The sequence below is a fragment of the Bos mutus genome, chromosome 12 (assembly GCF_027580195.1).
Source record: "Bos mutus isolate GX-2022 chromosome 12, NWIPB_WYAK_1.1, whole genome shotgun sequence".
NCBI classification, from domain to species: Eukaryota; Metazoa; Chordata; class Mammalia; order Artiodactyla; family Bovidae; genus Bos; species Bos mutus.
Window position 1 is genome coordinate 18956003 of NC_091628.1, and position 19071 is coordinate 18975073.

The 19071-nt window shown below is 37.9% G+C and overlaps 2 protein-coding genes across 15 annotated transcripts in view; one reads left to right on the top strand and one right to left on the bottom strand.

The window, feature by feature from the left end:
* The window catches only part of CAB39L (calcium binding protein 39 like), a 120342-nt gene extending 108929 nt beyond the window's left edge, over positions 1-11413 (bottom strand). For 2 of the 4 annotated variants that reach the window (XM_005904515.3, XM_070380336.1), the window contains exons 1-3: positions 11280-11413; positions 2030-2178; positions 1325-1399 (exon numbers count right to left, since the gene is read on the bottom strand). The gene's annotated coding sequence lies outside the window, so the exon portion shown is untranslated. Of the gene's footprint in view, positions 1-1324; positions 1400-2029; positions 2179-6605; positions 6668-11279 lie in introns of those variants that run through there. The other 2 variants (XM_070380337.1, XM_070380335.1) reach the window with 2 other exon arrangements.
* A 132-nt stretch (positions 11414-11545) lies between these two features.
* The window catches only part of SETDB2 (SET domain bifurcated histone lysine methyltransferase 2), a 77483-nt gene continuing 69957 nt past the window's right edge, over positions 11546-19071 (top strand). For 9 of the 11 annotated variants that reach the window (XR_011466280.1, XR_011466283.1, XR_011466284.1 and 6 more), the window contains exons 1-2: positions 11546-12128; positions 15010-15363. Coding sequence is in view for 5 of the 11 variants with exons in the window: in XM_070380323.1 (XP_070236424.1) it covers positions 15348-15363 (16 nt within the window). In the remaining 6 variants the exon portion in view is untranslated. Of the gene's footprint in view, positions 12129-13929; positions 14076-15009; positions 15364-19071 lie in introns of those variants that run through there. The other 2 variants (XR_011466282.1, XR_011466285.1) reach the window with 2 other exon arrangements.

Genomic DNA, 19071 nt, shown 5'->3' on the forward strand with positions numbered 1-19071 from the left:
CTTTTTATATTTTAGAATCCCTCTTTTCTTTATTAAATATATTTATCTTATATATTGGATACTTCTAATAGCTGAAATATCTGTAGATAAGTTTTAGTTCTGGTTTCTGCTGACTCTAGCTCAAAGTATTTTTATTTTTTCTCTCTTGTTGTGTTTTGTGATTTTTAAAAAATGTGTATGAGCTTATTTTTTAGAATTTTAACTATTATTATTTGATAACTAGGTTGATAATCCTCGCTATGGAGGATTTGTGACAGTTTCTGAAAACTGTCACAGACCCAAGTCTATTATAAATTAAAACTCTCTACTTGTAGAGTTTAAGAGACCATGAAAATAGTATAAAATAAGGCCTCAAATCCAAGTAAATGTGAGCTGGTAACCAGGAATTGCTCCGGAGAAGGCGATGGCACCCCACTCCACTACTCTTGCCTGGAGAATCCCAGGGACAGCGGAGCCTGGTGGGTTGCTGTCTATGGAGTCACACAGAGTCAGACACGACTGAAGTGACTTAGCAGTAGCAACCATGAATTGCTCAGGGAGATTTCAATTCCACCTAGAGTTGTATGCTTCTCCAGGATGGTCTCTGACAGGCCCCCTACACTTTGCAGAACGCAAGGCATTTTCCCCAAGTCTCCATTTTTCTCCACGTACAAGTTTCTATGCCAACAGAAATTGATGGATGCCGCCAAAGTATTCAGTGATTTCATCGCTTGTTTACCTCACAGAATAGACTTGCTTGGTTTCTAGCCCCAGAAAGTTTCCTTTGTTTTCTTATAGGTTCATCCATTTATTTTAAAGGATTTTTTAATATGGAATCTACTCTTTTACATATTTTATGGACGTCTTCTCTATCATGATCTTCCCTGGTGGCTCAGACAGTAAAGAGTCTGCCTGCAATTCAGGAGACCTGGGTTTGATCCCTGGGTCGGGAAGATTCCCCTGGAGAAGGAAATGGCAACCCACTCCAGTATTCTTGCCTGAAATCCCATGGGCAGAGGAGCCTGGCAGGCTGCATACAGTCCATGGGGTCACAAAGAGTCGGACACGACTAAGCAACTTCACTTTCTTTTCTCTATCATATTCTCAGAAATGGAAATCTATTTAATACTTCTGCAATTGCTTTGTACAATTTAAATTGGGATATATAATTATTCCTGATAAATCTTGTTTTAGTGTGTTAGGATAGTCTACAAGTCTGTCAAGGGCACCTATAATCTTGACTGAGTTATTATTGGGTTGGCCAAAGAGTTCATTCAGGCTTTTCTGTTAGATGATATGGAGAAACCCAAATGAACTTTTTGGCCAATCTAGTATGTTAGCTTACCTTAGTAGTTTGTATCACCTGCAGCTTTGCTTCAACTTTCTCAGCCTTCACCACAGTCACTGATCAACACAGGTTCTGACAAAAAGAAAAGCTAAAAACTTAATTTAAAAAATCTTTATAGAAATTTTAACAGTTTTTTCTTATTGTTATTAGGTACATAGAATTATAAATTGAATTTTCATCATCACCATAGATCAATAGAAATAAATCAAATCAAAATAGCCTACCCCGATTAACTGGTAGACATTTTAAAAAGTAGTATTGAACCAAATAAAAATATTTCAACATTGGGGGAAATAAGTAGAAATGTGAAAGGGTGGTATGGATGAGAGGAACTCTAATATGGCTGAAATCCCTATCAGCCTTCACCTTACACAGGAGGAAACCACCTTATCTAAACTAGTATTTTCTAAACTACACATCTTCAATATGTACAAAAAGGTTGTGCAAAGCTTAGAAGAGCTCTGAAATATCACAAAGGGAAGCTTTGAAAGGTTTTTTGCTGATAAAAGCACCATGAAAACCCATGACTACTAGATTCTTTTTTCTTTTCTGCTTTGCCATAGCTTTAGTTCATATCTTTCACTAATTTCAGTCATCAATGGCAACTTTTATACAATTTTTCTCTCAATATCCATATGATGGTGTACACGTGTACATGTGTGTATGTTTACATTTTCCCATTAGAAATAAGAGAAAACTTACACTCTCTCCTTTAGTATAATGCTCTTGCATGAAGAACGTATAAACCACTGACTCTGGGTCGGCATCTTTATTTTCTGAGCAGCAACTACAGTTTAAATAGAACATTTAGCTCTTGATATTCTTTCTTCTCAATAGTTGATGCATATATCCTGCAATAATGTAGTAGAAAAAACACAGGCTTTGGAATCACATAGATCTGGGTTTAAATCTCAACATCTCTGATCCTCTTATGAAAATAGTATCACAAATCTCAAAGGACACCTGTTAAGAGTCAAAATATATATATATATATATATATATATATATATATATATAGTGCCTAGCACAAAGCCTGCCTTGTGACCTGCACTCTGTTATGTTAGCTGTCTTTCTGCGTAATTTTGTACTTCATTTCCACTTTGCTCAATATAGCAAAGGACTTTCCAAGCTAAATTTTCTAAGTCACAGCCCTGATAAACTACTGTGGCTCTGTTCAAGAATTAATATTCTGTAACACCACTCCAGTACTCCTGCCTGGAAAATCCCATGGACAGAGGAGCCTGCTGGGCTGCAGTCCATGGGGTCGCTAAGAGTCGGACATGACTGAGCAACTTCACTTTCACTTTTCACTTTCATGCATTGGAGAAGGAAATGGCAACCCAGTCCAGTGTTCTTGCCTGGAGAATCCCAGGGACGGGGGAGCCCGGTGGGCTGCTGTCTATGGGGTCACACAGAGTCGGACACGACTGCCATGACTTAGCAGCAGCAGCAGCAACACTTATTTTGCAACACTTATTTTACCCAACAATAGACATAAAATACTTCAAAAATAGCAATGCAACAACAATTATACTACTGAATATATTCCACTAAGGTACAGTCATCTCTTGTTATCCATGGGGGACTGGTTCCAGCCCAATCTCCTCATGGACAACAAAATCCATGGATGCTTAGATCCCTTATATAAAATGGTATAGTGTTTGCATATATCATATGCACATTACACATATAATTTAAATCATCTCTATATTATTTAACAATGTACATGCTCTATAAATTGGGGCAAATTCAAGTTTTGCTTTTTGGAACTTTCTCGAATTTTTTTTTTCCCGGAACATGCTCGATCTGTGGTTGGTTGACACTGCAGATGCAGAGGGCCAAGGTACAGTTCAGAATTTATGTTCTAAAGTCACTAAAATTAGGGCTTCCCTGGTGGTCCAGTGGTTAAGCATCTGCCTGCTAATGCAGGGGATATCGGTTCAATCCCCGGTCTGGGAAGATCCCACATGCTGTGGGACAACTAATCCCATGAGCTGCAACTACTCAGCTTGCACACCCTAGAGCTCATCTCTGCATCAAGAGAAGCCACTACAATGAGAAGCTTGAGCACCGCAACTAGAGAAAGCCTTTGAGCAGCAACGAAGACCCAGTGCAGCCATAAATAAATTTAAAAGAAAAAGTTACTAAAATTGTTCCTTTTCTTGAGTGGCTACGTCATCAAAATTCTTTATAGTTACGTAAATTTATTTCCTTTTTAGATTTCTCTTTCTACCTCTTTATTTTTGAATATGTAAACATACATGATTCTAAGATCAAAACTATACAAACAAGTTATAGAGAAATCTCTCCATCATTGGCACCATCCCTTCTACTTATAGATTAATCTATAGACTCTTCCGGAGAAGGCAATGGCACCTCACTCCAGTACTCTTGCTTGGAAAATCCCATGGACGGAGGAGCCTGTTAGGCTGCAATCCATGGGGTCGAACAGAGTCGGACTTGACTAAAGTGACTTAGCATAGCATAGCATAGTTAGGCAAGGGTGGTGGTAATTTACTTTTCGCTCCTTATAGATCTGTGTGGTTTTCTAAAAGGATATATGGAGAGATTTGGATTTAGAAAGTTACCAGTATCCTACAAAAACCTTGAGCCAGGTTTTCTTTTTTTAATTTTTGAATTATTTTCTTGACTTACTATGTGTGATCAAAATTTTGACTTTTTGTATTCTGGAACCAAGATATTCTTTGTGGTCTAATATAGATTTTTATAACTGTCCTCTGTGCACTTGAGAAGATATATTCTCTATTAATGGATTCAGACTTTGATACAAATCTGTAAGAGCTACCTTAAGGATTTTTCTGGTCCACTTAACCTGACTTACGTCGAGACACGTGTTAAAGTCTTCTATTATTAGCAGGCTTCTGTTCCTTCTTACATCTCTAGCAGTTTCTACTTTATATCTATTGATGTGTCATTTGGTAAATAGATATTTTTAAAAATCTTTATTGTAAATATAGCCCTTAGCTTTATAAGGGCTATTTTATAATATCCTTCACCTTAATACTTTTTCAATTAAATTCTGCCTTAATACTAAGATGATGAACCCTGCTTTCTAAAAAATTTGCATTTATTTGATGTCTTACACTCTTATTATTTTTAAATTATTCATTTACTAACTCCCTTTATGATTTTTACAACTGTATCTTTCATATACAACAATCATTAAGTTGAGCCATACACATTTATTAATACATCTGATATATTTTGCAGTGAGATAATGCTTCGCCTTCTATTCATTTTGTGTGTGTACAGATAAAAATATATAGAATATGTGTTCACATCATTATATGGTCTGTTCTCTTTGCTCTTTTTAGGGTAGGTATTTCTTTTAACATTTAGGGGAGTGTTGTGTATTTTGTTATCAGGGGTTAACTCTATAGTAATAGCTTTATACAATACTCTTCATTTTCCCCTGCCCTTTTTAAGACACCCTTGGTTCCCTGCTATTAGCAGTAATAAAATTAGTAACTTCCTCTTCTGCACTTGGTATTGTAACACTTTTATGAGTGCTTCACATCTAAGTACGTATACTTATTTATAACATGTTTCTGCCCATCGGTCAGCGTCAAGCATTATCCTTCTCCTTACAGCTCATTCCTTTGAAGCAAGTGACCACTATTCTACTTTGCAATTCCACTCACCTCCTCCTCCCTTTTTCTGTAGGTTGTAGTATTTTAACATCAGATTATATAACATTTACATACCATCCTATCACTATATTATGATTCCAATCACTATTACATATGAAATTCTCCAGGATATTCTTCAAGAAGCGATCCTAGGAACAACATTCCTTGAGTTGTTTCATGTTTATAAATGCTTGTTGATGTCCTGAATTCTTAATAGTTTGGTGAGAAATGGAATATTTATTTCCTTGAATTTTAAAAACATGTTGGGCTATTATTGTTTAGTAGCTAAGTTGTGTCCAACTCTTTTGCAACCCCGTGAACTGCAGCCCGCCAGGCTCCTTTGTCAATGGGACTTCCCAGGCAAGAATACTGGAGTGGGTCGCCATTTCCTTTTCCAGGAGATCTTCCCAATCCAGGGATCGAACCTGCATCTCCTGCATTGGCAGGAGGATTCTTTACCATTGAGCTACCACCATGCTTTGTTAACATCTGGCATAAAATGTCACTGCTAAAAAATCTAATCCTATCTGATTTTCTTTCCAAGTTTACTTGGTCTTTTCTCCATGCGTGCAGTCATGGAAGTCAAACTTATGTCTTAACTAATACAAATTTAAGGTTAAGAAGTATGGGCTTTGTCAATACTACCATCGGAGAAGGCGATGGCACCCGACTCCAGTACTCTTGCCTGGAAAATCCCATGGATGGAGGAGCCTGGTAGGCTGCAGTCCATGGGCTCGCGAATAGTCAGATATGACTGAGTGACTTCCCTTTCACTTTTCACTTTCATGCATTGGAGAAGGAAATGGCAGCCCACTCCAGTGTTCTTGCCTGGAGAATCCCAGGGACGGGGGCGCCTGGTGGGCTGCCGTCTATGGGGTCGCACAGAGTCGGACACGACTGAAGCGACTTAGCAGCAGCAGCAGCAATACTACCATGGCATATGAAATGTTAAGAAAAAGAAAAGACCTAAAATAAATCAGGACAGTGGCAGTGATAGTAGAAAATGAAGAAAGCCATTTGGAGGCTGAAGTTACAGATTATAAAATTGGGCAAAAGGGAGACATAAGAATATTGTTCTAGGGCTCGGCTGCGCGCGCACCGCCCCTCGCACCAGTGCGCGCGCGCGGCCCCGCCCCATTCCCCGCCGGCGCTCGGAGCCCGAGTCCGCGGGAAGATGGCGGCCCCGCTCATCCCCCTTTCCCAGCAGATTCCCGCTGGAAATCCATTATATGAGTCTTACTACAAGCAGGTAGACCCAGCATACACAGGGCGAGTTGGGGCGAGTGAAGCTGCACTTTTTCTAAAGAAGTCTGGACTCTCAGACATAAAAAAAAAAAAAGAATATTGTTCTACATCTGAGCCACTGAAAAGCCATTAATCAAGATAGGAACATGAAAGAGGGTGAGTAGTACATAAATTGAATAGATCTAATTGTCAAAAGGCTGTGAGACATGTGTGTTAAGTGCTTAAGAGATAGGGCTCATTTACACAAAAATGAACAGCAGGAACAAGTGAGATTTCAAAGGAAGAAGTAGTATTTCAATTCCCCTATGCTTTTAAAAAAACCCTAAATATATAATAATTTAAACATTTCGTTTAAGTGAAGTATAAATGTACCATGTGTTTACCTCAGAAGCACTTTCAGTAGTTAATGGACATTCTCATGATTCAGACATCCAATCAGTTCCATTGATTAGCTGAAAAGCACAAACTGCGGTAGTCATTTTGATTTTTATACAGGTTTTCTTTTTTCAAATTGAAATATTTAATTTACAATGATGTGTCTTTTTCTGTCATACAGAAAATTGATTCAGCTATATGTGTATACATTTTTTATATTCTTTTCCAATACAGTTTATATCAGGATATTGAATATAGCTCTTTGAGCTATACAATAGAATGATCTTTATAAGTTTTAAATAATTTTTTATTTTTAGTCACATTGTTTTATTCCCATAATGGACCTTATTGAATATCAGAAAAATAATGGTAAAACACATCAAATTAATGAAGAATACAGAAATATTTCTGAAAATTTCAAAATGTTCCCCCTAAAGTGACATCTACATGGTCAAAACTAATTCCAAAGCCCATCAAAGTATTTCTGGTACTTCAAAATAAATTTTAAAAGGATGGTTATATGCAATTTAGTTACAGAGAGGAAAACCTATCACATTTTAATGTTTTTTTTTTTTTAAATAAAAAAGTGCTTGTATTTTCACTTATATATGGAATCCGAAAAATAAAACAAATGTAACAAGGCAGAAAGAGACTCACAGATAATATACAAAGAACAAACTAGTGGTTACCAAAGAGGAGAGGTATGGGTAAGCGGCAAAACAGGTGAAGGGGATTGAGAGGTACAAACTGCTAAGTATAAAACTAAAAAGTTACAAGAACGTAATGCATAGCACAGAGAATATGAAACTGAGTCCCCCTAAAACTGAGTTCCTCTGCTGAGTTTATGATTAATCTCTCCAACCAGAACTTTATTTCCTTTCTTGTCCCCACCTGTTCCCCTCAAGATTAAGCAGTATCAAAGAAAAGGAGGTACTGAAACAAAGCAGGTTCCTGGGGGGCCCTCCTTGGTACAAAAGCCCCCTCTATGTTCCCCATTTCTGTGTTTGTAGAAAAAGGCTTTAGTCTTCCAGGCTTTCCCTGAGTTCCAAAGAGCAGGCACAGGCAGTTACTAATTATGAAAATGAGGGAATGCAGAAACAAAGGAAAAGCAGTTAAACTAGAAAAGTAATGACAATAAATCAGTGATAAAGCAGAGTCTTAGTTCCTCCTCAAGGGACAGATATAACAACCTGACGGCTATCTTTACAGGGAACTAAGCCCCCCGCCCAACTCCCCACGCAGGTGGAGGATGGTGACTACATCCTCAAGCACTAGACCCCAGATGAGCTAGGGCCGGAAGGCTGACGATTGAGACTTCTGAAGCATCACTCTGTTACCTCACTACCAACCAATCAGAAGAAAGTCATGAATTCTGCAGCCCTCACCTTGAAATGCTGTTTTTTAAAACCGATCCCCTGAAAACCACCCAGAAGTCTGGCTCTTTTTAACAGAGCTGCCCATACTTCTTATTAGGGCCTGCAATAATCGCTGCACTTTTCTTTACCATGCTGCTGCTGCTGCTGCTAAGTCACTTCAGTCGTGTCCAACTCTGTACAACCCCATAGACAGCAGCCCACCAGGCTCCCCCATCCCTGGGATTCTCCAGGCAAGAGCATTGGAGTGGGTTGCCATTTCCTTCTCCAGCGCATGAAAGGGAAAAGTGAAAGTGAAGTCGCTCAGTCGTGTCTGACTCTTAGCGACCCCACGGACTACAGCCCACCAGGCTCCTCTGTCCATGGGATTTTCCAGGCAAGAGTACTGGAATGGGGTGCCATTGCCTTCTCTGTTCTTTACCATAGGCACTGTCAATAAACTGGCTTTGCTGTATGGCAGGTGAGCAGACTCACGTTTGGTTCAGTAAAAGATATAGTCAATATTTTATATTAACTTTGTATTAAGTATTATATATAAAAATATTGAATTGCAACGAACACCTGCAACTATATAATATTTAAGTCAACTCTAATAATAATATAAAAGAAATGCTTATCATCACTCTAAAACCTTCACACATAAAACCTTCTGGCATTTTTAAGTACCAAATGCAAGAATTCCAAACAGGTTCTGAAAACAATTTTTATTGACTTTTTAAAATGCCGTGTTAGATTCTAATCCACAGTCACAAAACATATTTAAAAGGTGTCATCAAATTTTCTTTTATAAACTATGTATCACTTGATAATGGGAAAAAATCTAAATTTGTATATATGCTGCTGCTACTGCTACTGCTAAGTGGTTTCAGTCGTGTCCGACTCTGTGCGACCCCATAGACACAGCCCACCAGGCTCCCCCGTCCCTGAGATTCTCCAGGCAAGAACACTGGAGTGGGTTGCCATTTCCTTCTCCAATGCATGAAAGTGAAGTCACTCAGTCTCGTCCCACTCTTAGCGATCCCATGAACTGCAGCCTACCAGGCTCTTCCGTCCATGGGATTTTCCAGGCAAGAGTATTGGAGTGGGTTGCCATTGCCTTCTCCTTTGTATATATGGGACTGCGTTAAAAAATAACCTCTAACATCAAAGTTAAATCAAAGTTAAATCACTTTTACTTAACATCACTTGACATTGTTCACGCAAAAGTGTTATTTTAAAACATTTCTATGGATCTTCAGATTATATATTATGAAATCTAGAGAAGTATATTCTTCAAACAAAAGTCTGCAGATACTCACCAAATTTGTTATTTTAAAATTACTTATATACAGAACATATTTATGCACTATAGTAAATGTAAACACAGTATTTTGACTTTAAGTTGTGTTAAAAAGAAAAATAGAAGAGTAATAAATTTTCTTCAGCAGAAGAGACTGAAAGCAATAAGTTTGGCATCATTTACTGAGACTGGATACTTTCAAGAAAAAAATGGCAAATAGAGCATTATTACTTAAAAGGTTCATTTTCATTATCTCTACTGTAGGATCTCAAAAACAGACCTCAGAAAAAAAGAATTATGAACCTGTCCTTAGTATTATTCTAACGTATAAATTGGAAAAGAAAAACAAACTGAAGGTCAAGTTTTCTGGAAAGCAGACTAAAAAGTTATTTTTTAGTTAGGCTAAAGAAAAGAAAATGGACAGAAGTTTGAGTAAACTCAATGGACATGAGTTTGAGTGAACTCTGGGAGTTGGTGATGGACAGGGAGGTCTGACGTGCTGCAGTCCATGGGGTCACACAGTCAGACATGACTGAGTGACTGAACTGAACTGAAAAAAAAAAGTATATCCATACCTCCCAATTGCTGTATTTTTTAATTCATTCATTCAACAATTTTTGAATATATGCCAAGAACTATTACCATGTTATCGTTATCCAAAGGCTTTCACAAACATTTACTGAGCATCTACTTTGTTACTGGTGTTTGTTAGCCACTAGTCCCTTTGATAGCCTATATAGTTCTCCAGAGCCAAGGACTGGTTCCAAAACTCCCCACAGATACCAAAATTCCTTACGCACCTAGTACCTAAGCCATCAACTCCATAATAAATTACTGATACTTGAACTCTTATAACTTAAGTTTTTAAGATTCATGGATAAAAAGTAAAATTTTTAAAGAAAATTAATTTTCAATTGTTTATTTTACATTTTACTGCTGTTCTCCTTGATACTCCTGCCACAAAATACAAGGCACTGTTGACTTGATTGGGTTACCAGTTAACCTTGATAAATGATTTCTAAACTCAAGGCAGTATCTTCGCTTCTTCTCAGTATCAAAACTGCTAACGTTAATAATAAAATACTAGCCTTTTAGCTAGGTTTTCGGATCTGAGATAATTTCCCCCTCAAATGAATAACCAAGCAAGCTTTCTACTTTGATTTTTAAAAATAATAAAGAGGAGAAGGAGGTAATTCCTGCCTCTGTCCTCCCATCTCATAGAGCTTGGGAGTTAAAAATGCTTTCTTTTACACAAACCTCTACCTACCCAGGACGAAGCCACCAAGCATGCCAAAGCTAACCCTGAGATTCCCAAATCTTCAGCAGATCGTAATCAGGAAAACCAAGATTTGACAAAATTCTTCCTTCGCTTTCTGTTTCTGCAAAGGCCATCCACGTTCTAGCTTTAAAAAAAACAACCACTGCAGGAGTGCCGGCTGTACACTAATGAATAAAACTGCCCTAACGCAGAAGCTGGGGCTCACGGCTTCCAAAGGATGGCCTTAGAGGTTAAGCAAAACACTTGAGTAGTCACTCCCTCGCAAACGACATCAAACGAAGACGTCTCTTTCGACTCGTAAAGATAGTCGTATCTCCCTCTCTCCTCTTCCATCACCAGTCTTGTTCCTTTCTCAATCAGGCAGGCAGTCCATCAGACAACCTTCCTTGTCAGTATAGAGGGTTGACTGTCAGAATGTTTCGCAGACAACGATTACTAGAATAGTTCCCTGGAACCCAAGGGATCACTGCTAAAGCATCAGAGTCCACGCCAAGCCCTGACAATAACAAACCAAAGCCTGTGATCCTAATCACCTCCATCATTTATCTCTCTTTCCAGTCAAGGCTGAGACTCAGACCAGGAAAACCTTTCCCTTTCAGGGAGGTAAGAAGCTTCCAGGTCTGTTTCCTAAGGTCCCTACTTTCCTCCACTGCTTCTTCAGGACATCTCTACAGCTTGAACCGCTGAGTAAGGTTCCAAAGGCCCAGCAGCCCAATCCCAGCCACACACAAGATGGCAGCCAAACACCTACCAGAGGAAACAGACGAACCACCACTCCAGCGATGCCGGCCTCTCGACTGTGGATATCCGCATTGGTCCAGTAGGAGAGCGCGAGACAACCCGAGAACTCTGACAGCCAATCGGAAGGCGGCGCGCTGAAGCGCCGCCGCGTTGCAGGCTGTACGTGCTCGGAACCTCTAAGGCGTTGCAGGCTGTACGCGCTCGGAATCCGGTGGGGGTGTGCAGCCAATGAGCTAGGGGCTGGGAAGTGGGAGCGGTCGATGTCCTACTCCTCCCATTTCGGGTTCAAGGACCTTAGAAATATGGGCGGTCCTCCCTACCCAGCTGAGGCGAGGCGGGACTGTTGGCTGAGGTGAGGTCTAGTAAACGGTGAAGTACTTCCCGGCCAGGGGGCACCTGAGGCCGCGGGTTCTCGGCGGCGTGGAGTGGGAGAGGAGTCCGACGCGCGGGGAACTCAGCCTCGCCAGCGTGGCGGGCGGAGCGCAGCTTTCGACTGTCGCGGGCTGCGTGGAAAGCGTTAGCTGAGCTAATGTAACTGCCGTGGGTGGCCCTCCCGAAGGCTCTTTCGGTCCAGGACCAGGGAACGCGGCGGAACTCTCTGCCGCCTGGATCCCAGCCCTTGGGACCTCCCTTCTCCCTTTGACGCGTGTTCAGTCCCGAGCTGAAGAGGGGGACCGCGGGCGCCCTGAGTTCTCACCCCCCGCATTTCAGTCTCTTGTCATCCGGTTGCACACATTCTTGAGAGGTGATTTCTAAAGCAGCTGGGAACCTGAAGCTGTAATGGGGGCTGCGGAAAATGAACTGCAGCCCAAAATCCAGAAGCAGAACTTGGTGGTTTAACCACTGACCCATTTCACAGGTAAGACTACAGAAACGCTGAATAAATAAAATCGTTTCCCCAATATCACGGAGTTGAGAGCAGATGCTCAGAGCTCCTCTCATTAACCACAACCCAATAGGTAGTTATCCCCAATAGGTAGGAAATAAAATAAACAATACGTAATTGTGCTCATCAGCAAGTGAAATCCTGCAGTGAGTTCTCTGTGTGTTAAGAATGAGGCGGTAGATTAAAAGGATCAAAAACGGGCTCAGAAACCAGGCTGCTTGGTTCCTTAGTCTGTCTTTGCCATGTACAGTGTAACATGCTTTAGCCTCTTTGTGAGGAAAACCAGGCATGCTGCAGTTTGTCCCTCGTGATTGTTACGCAGGTTAGTAAGAACACGGGAAGTGTTTAGAGGCCTGCCTGACACATGGTTTATACTCAATAAATGTTCATTACTGTCATCACTGTTAAAACATAACAGAAGAAATGGTCACAGTTTCACAAAAGCCTATTGGTGAAAACGAACCATAAATCGAAGCGAAACACTATTTTCCTGCCAAAATGAAAAAGAAGGGAAAATATGAACAAATTTTTAAATACTGTTACAATCTAAAGTTAAATTGGTAGTCTCTGGATGATGAGATTATGAAAGATTTAAATTTTCTTCTCTATGCTTTACAATATTCTGCAGATTTACTGAAGAAAACCTTTTTTGTGATTACTAACATAATTGGCCTTTTTCACATCCTCTTTTTTTACGATGTTTCTATTCCTATCTTTTGTATTTTGTATTTTTCCATTTTTCTTTTTAAATGAGGTTAGCCCCAAGTTTTCTTTGTTCTGTTTTCTTTTTCATACTGTACTTTTACATTTTTTAAAATTTTTATTGGAGGATAGTTGCTTTACAATGTGTCACCTTTATATTTTTAATGCAATTCATACATTTAGTTCGTATTGATATCCTCTCTACAAAGAACTTAGTGTGATTTACTTTACTTTCTGTAATCTTACAATCCCCTTCTGTCCCTCCTCCAAAAAAAACCGTTTCCTGTGGTTTTATTTTCTAGCATTATTTCATTTGTCATTAAAACCCACTTTAAATCTGTTTTTAATCTAGTATTAATGTGTTTTATTTACGTATTTGCTCACTTTTGTTTCTTTTACTTCAGTACTTCCTTCTAGGTTAGTTTTTATTAATGAAGTACTTCTTCATTTCTTTCAGAGTCTCTGAATGGCTCTTTGAGTGTCTGTAAGAGTCTTTTTTTGTTTTTAAACTCTTGCTGTTGAAACATAAGGTGGCTGGAATAGTATTCTGGATTCAGACTTATTTTCCCTTAACATTTTGCATCGACATTTCTGATGAGAAGTCTGATTACCAGTTTGATAAACGTTCATTTTAAATCATCTAGATTTTCTGAAAGTTTCTGAGGCTTTGTCTTTATTCTTGATGTTCTGAAGTTTACCCATGGTTTGTCTAGTGGTTTGTATTAATAAGTTTATTTTGTTACTCAGTGGACCATTAGTGGCCTATGTGTTTTCCAGTTATAAGAATTTTTTGATCATTATTGCCTTGTCTTCTTTCTACTTACCCCCCCTTTTTTTTTTTGCCAGTTCTTTGCTCTGTATTCTGAGTGAGTTACTCAACTTTGTCTCCTAGCTTACTAACTGGCTCTTCATCTGAATCTGTTACTGTGACTGTTAATTATTGAGTTTATTTAACAACTACTTTTATATCCAAGATATCCAGTTAATTATTTTTCGGAATTGTATGTTATTTCTTTAGCTCTTTTATATTAAATACAATAATATTTGTTTTAAAATTATTTTCAGGATGCTCCGTTAATTCTCTTTAATTCAATTCAATTCATCAGTTTGGTGGGCTTGTTAAGTCTCTTCCATGGTGTAACTTTTTTCAGATGTTTGATGACTCTTGGTTGTATATACTCATCTCCTGTGAGAGAATCTGCTCTTTATTTTGCCATGGTACGTTTGTGGTTGGCATTATCTTTGCAACTTCCCATCTGTTTGCTTTCCACAGAGAGGTCCCACAGACTCAGTCTATAGATAATTTCCTTTTTATTTTCAGCATGATTCTATATTTTTAATTAAAAAATTAAGATTTCTGTGAATTCGGTGTGGGAGTAGGAGAAGAATTTACCATGTGTTGACTAACATCCTGAGACTAAAAGTGCTGACCTCTTTTTGACCTTTAGTTCTGCCTCTAAGTGTGTATCTTAAGGAAATAATCAGGGATAGCCATAAAGTATATTCCATCATTATTTACTGTATTGGAAAAATAGAAATAATCTAAATGTCTGATATAGAAGTTTACTTAATAACTTACTACATTTTAATTATTAAAATTCTTTAGTATAATTTAACTTAATGGATTATTGACCAAAGTATATTGTACAATCACTTAAAAGGTCATATTATAAGAAAACATTAATGATGAGAGAAAGTGCAAGATATATTATCAATGAAAATTATAAAATTTATATATACTAAAATTCAAATTTTGTTTTTAAAGTATATATACGGAAAGAATAATAATAACTGTTAGGATTTATTGAGTCCTTTGTAATGTGCCGGGTATTATTCTAAGGAATTAAGTCAGCCTCACAACAGTCTTTTGAAGTAATTAACATTATTAGCCCCGTTTAAAAGTTTTTAAAGGTTTATGAAATGGAGATAGTTTATATTAATTAACATATATTTTAAATAGGTAGTTTTGAATTTTTCTATAATATTTGTAATGTTGATATTTTGCATGTTTTTCCAGTTAATATGTATTCTTTTTTCATGATAATTCATGCTATTTTAAAAGATAGAGCTATTGTTACAACAGCCCTTTTTTTCTGATATATTTTATTATTTTCAAATATGCCATTTACCATTCCTTATTGTTTCCTTACAGAATGTTTCATGTATTCATGGACCAAAAGATGGAGTTGATTTTTGTTTTTAAAAAGATACTGTTGATGATCTGATACAACTGTATGTATTCACTTGATAAGGATTCATGGAGTGATCATTAAGTTGGACTAGTAATCATTTCTGAAAGTTTCTTCAAGCACTGTTTAAAATTCAGGTGTCAAAGAATATTCGGCTTAAAACAGTATAATATATTTTCTTTGAGTACTGCAAATTTCAGAGACCACAGTTGGATTCCAGTTATATTCTACAATCAAAGTGATTCAGTTCTTTGATAAAGTTAATTTCAAAGAATTTGATGTTTGTTAGCAGCGCCAAAAGATGGGAGAAAAAAATGGTAGGTTGAAAAACCATTGTTAAACTATGTTTAAAAGTATATAGACTACTTAATGAAGTTGAATTGTCGAATTTTCAAGTTTTTTCATTGCACGTGACTTTCCTGAATTATAATTAAGGATTTATTCTCGTGGAACAACAGTTTGGACTTTATAATTAATTATGTATCTGTAATGCTTAGTGAGTACTTTAATGTACTTTAAAAACTATACTTTATTTTTTTAGAAAACTTTAAACTTTACAGAAAAATTGAAAGGCTGGTACAGAGTTCCCTGCACCCAGTTCTGCCTATGATTAAAATCTAACATTTGGCTGATAACATTTGTTACAGTTATTGTTACTGACACATTATTGTTAACTAAAGTTCATAGTTTATTCTTATTTCCTTACACGATGTCTATTTCTATTCCAGGGTCCCATTCAGGATACCACATTACATTTACTTGTCATGTTTCCTTAGGGTCCTCTTGGATACAACAGTTTCTCAGACATATTGTTTTTGTAAGATTTTGTATCCAAGTGTTTTATAAGATGCCCCTCTATCAGAATTATTGAGTGATATTTCTTTTTCTCATGATTAGACCTGGGGTTGTTTTATTTGGGGGAGAAAGACCATAGAGGTAAAGTGTCATTTTTTACCACATAATGTCAAGGGTGCATGTTATCAACATGATTTCTCGCCTGTTGATATTGAGCCTGGCTGACATCATGTTCAGTGATTTCTCCACTGTAAATTACTGCTCTCTTTTTCCCTCCATTTCCCTACTTACTTTTTGACAGGAAATCACTATGTACAGCCATACTTAAGGAGTGGAAAGTCATACTCCTCCTCTTTGAGAGCAGGATACTCACACTATTATTCAGAATTCTTCTGCAAGGGAGATTGGTCTCCTCTCCCCAATTTATGTATTTATTCAGTCATGTATTTATATCAGTATAGATTCTTGGATACATATTTTATATTTGGGGTTATAATCCAGTACTTTTTATTTTGTTATTCAGATTATCCCAGGATTGGGCATTGGAGCTCTTTCAGTCAGGCTCCTCCCCCTTTGACATACCCCATCAGTGCAGTTGGTTTTTGTTTTGTTCTTTGTTTTTGGTTTTTAGCACTTTCTTATTTTCTGGTACTAAAAGATGCTCCAAGTTGATCTCATATATTTCCTGCCATCTTCCTAGAATGAGCCGTTTCTTGAATGAGCCTACCTGGTTCCTTTTATTGGAGGATGGTATTACAAACCAAGATCTGGGCAGTAGGTGTGTTTGTTGCTCTTGGGGTATCTTGACTATAGGCCCTCTCAACTGACAGAGCAAGATATATATAAATTGTATTTGCACGTATCTATAAATATTTCTGTATGTAACCATCTCTAACTATACTAAGTTAAACATGAGTTTATACTGATGTTTCTGGCTCTAATCCATTACCACATGGGTATGCTAACCTAGTCTCCTTGCTTATCCGTAAATTCCCATTATCTGTTATCCACTTGTTTATTTGCTTAATTCCCATATATATGTATAGCAGTATCAGAAGTATATACTGATTCCGAGGTCGGAAACCTCAGTGCTTGTGCAAGTTCCTTTTGCCGGTAGTTTTACAGAGTCCACTTATTTCCAAAGTTGTTTCAATCAGCATCTTTTCCACCCAGCCCTTCAGCAGAGTTGTGTATACATGCCTTCCTGGGATCCCTGACCTCTTAAATGATATTGCATACATTAAGCTTCCCTCGTTGTGCTTTCAAGTACTGTGGGTTTTGATGAATGCATAATGTCATGTATACACCGTTACAGTAGCGTACAGAATGGTTTCAGCACCCTTTAACATGTGTGTAATAGGTGAATTGTTACAAAGATTGTAGTACCTAATTCACTGGACAGTTATTTAGACCAGTGGTTTCAAGCCTTCTTTTGGTTTCAGGACTACTTTATACTCTTAAAAGTATTTAAAACCCTCAGTAGCTTTTGTTTATGTGGTTCATATCTGTTCATATTTACTATATTAAGAAATTGAGAAGCTTCAAAAATGGTAATTGACCTATGTTTTTAAAATAATAAACCCAACATGTTAATATAAATTATGTGAGAGAGAACTATTTTCTGAAACAAAAAAATCAGTGAGAAAACCACTGTTTTTTATTTTTACAAATCTCTTTGATAGTTGGCTTAATAGAAGAGAGATTCTCATATCTGCTTCTGCCTTCAGTCTGTTGTGATATGAGGCTTTGGGGTAAATATATAAAGAAAATGAAGCTTCACGCAGACAAGTTTTTAATAGCCTCTCAGATGATGATGGAAATTTTTATTTGATACAACTACAAAACTCAACAAGTAGTCATTCCTTCAAGGTTAGTTATAGTGTGGAATCTGAATTCCTATCAGTGAGCTTTCTTTACACTGTTACACTAAAATCCATGGATTTGTCTTGCACTTTGAATGGGTCTCTTACACGTGTATGATTTTATAACATCATGCATTGGCCACTTGGAAAACATTGGTGCAATGAATTATGCAGATTTTTCCAAATGTTAACACATTTAATCACAATATTTTAAAATTACATTTCTTAATATTGCTATCAATCATCAAAAATTGATGAATTAGTGAGAACCTTTCAAACTTATGGCAGATACAAGTTTTCTAAATTTTCAATTTTAATTTGGTAGCTTGAATTTTATCATTAGCAATGACTGCCATTACTTTTGTACTTCAAGTTTGAGAAAATGTGTACCAAACACCCAGTCAGAAAACCATAATTTTTATTAGTGTTTCTTTTAAGTAAAAATGGTTTTCCATGGTCATGAGAAATGCTGGGCTGGAGGAAGCACAAGCTGGAATCAAGATTGCCGGGAGAAATATCAATAACCTCAGATGTGCAGATGACACCACCCTTATGGCAGAAAGTGAAGAACTAAAGAGCCTATTGATGAAAGTGAAAGAAGAGAGTGAAAAAGTTGGCTTAAAGCTCAACATTCAGAAAACGAAGATCATGGCATCTGGTCCCATCACTTCATGGCAAATAGATGGGGAATCAGTGGCTGACTTTGCTTTTCTGGGCTCCAAAATCACTGCAGATGGTGATTGCAGCCATAAAATTAAAAGACACTTGCTCCTTGGAAGGAAAGTTATGACCAACCTAGACAGCATATTAAAAAGCAGAGACATTACTTTGCCAACAAAGGTCCACCTAGTCAAGGCTATGGTTTTTCCAGTAGTCATGTATGGATGTGAGAGTTGGACTATAAAGAAAGCTGAGCACCGAAGAATTGATGCTTTTGAACTGTGGTGTTGGAGAAGACTCTTGAGAGTCCCTTGGACTGCAAGGAGATCCAACCAGTCCATCCTAAAGGAGATCAGTCCTGGGTGTTCCTTGGAAGGACTGATGTTGAAGCTGAAACTCCAATACTTTGGCCACCTGATGTGAAGAGCTGACTCATTTGAAAAGACCCTGATGCTGGGAAAGATTGAGGGCAGGAGGAGAAGGGGACAACAGAGGATGAGATGGTTGGATGGCATCACTGACTCAACGGACATGGGTTTGGGTGAACTCTGGGAGTTGGTGATGGACAGGGAGGCCCTGCGTGCTGCGATTCACGGGATCGCAAAGAGTCGGACACGACTGAGCGACTGATCTGATCTGATCTGATCTGATCAAGGACCCTAAGTGAAGTTGGTGGTAAACAATACAATGGCTTACTGGTAGTTTGGT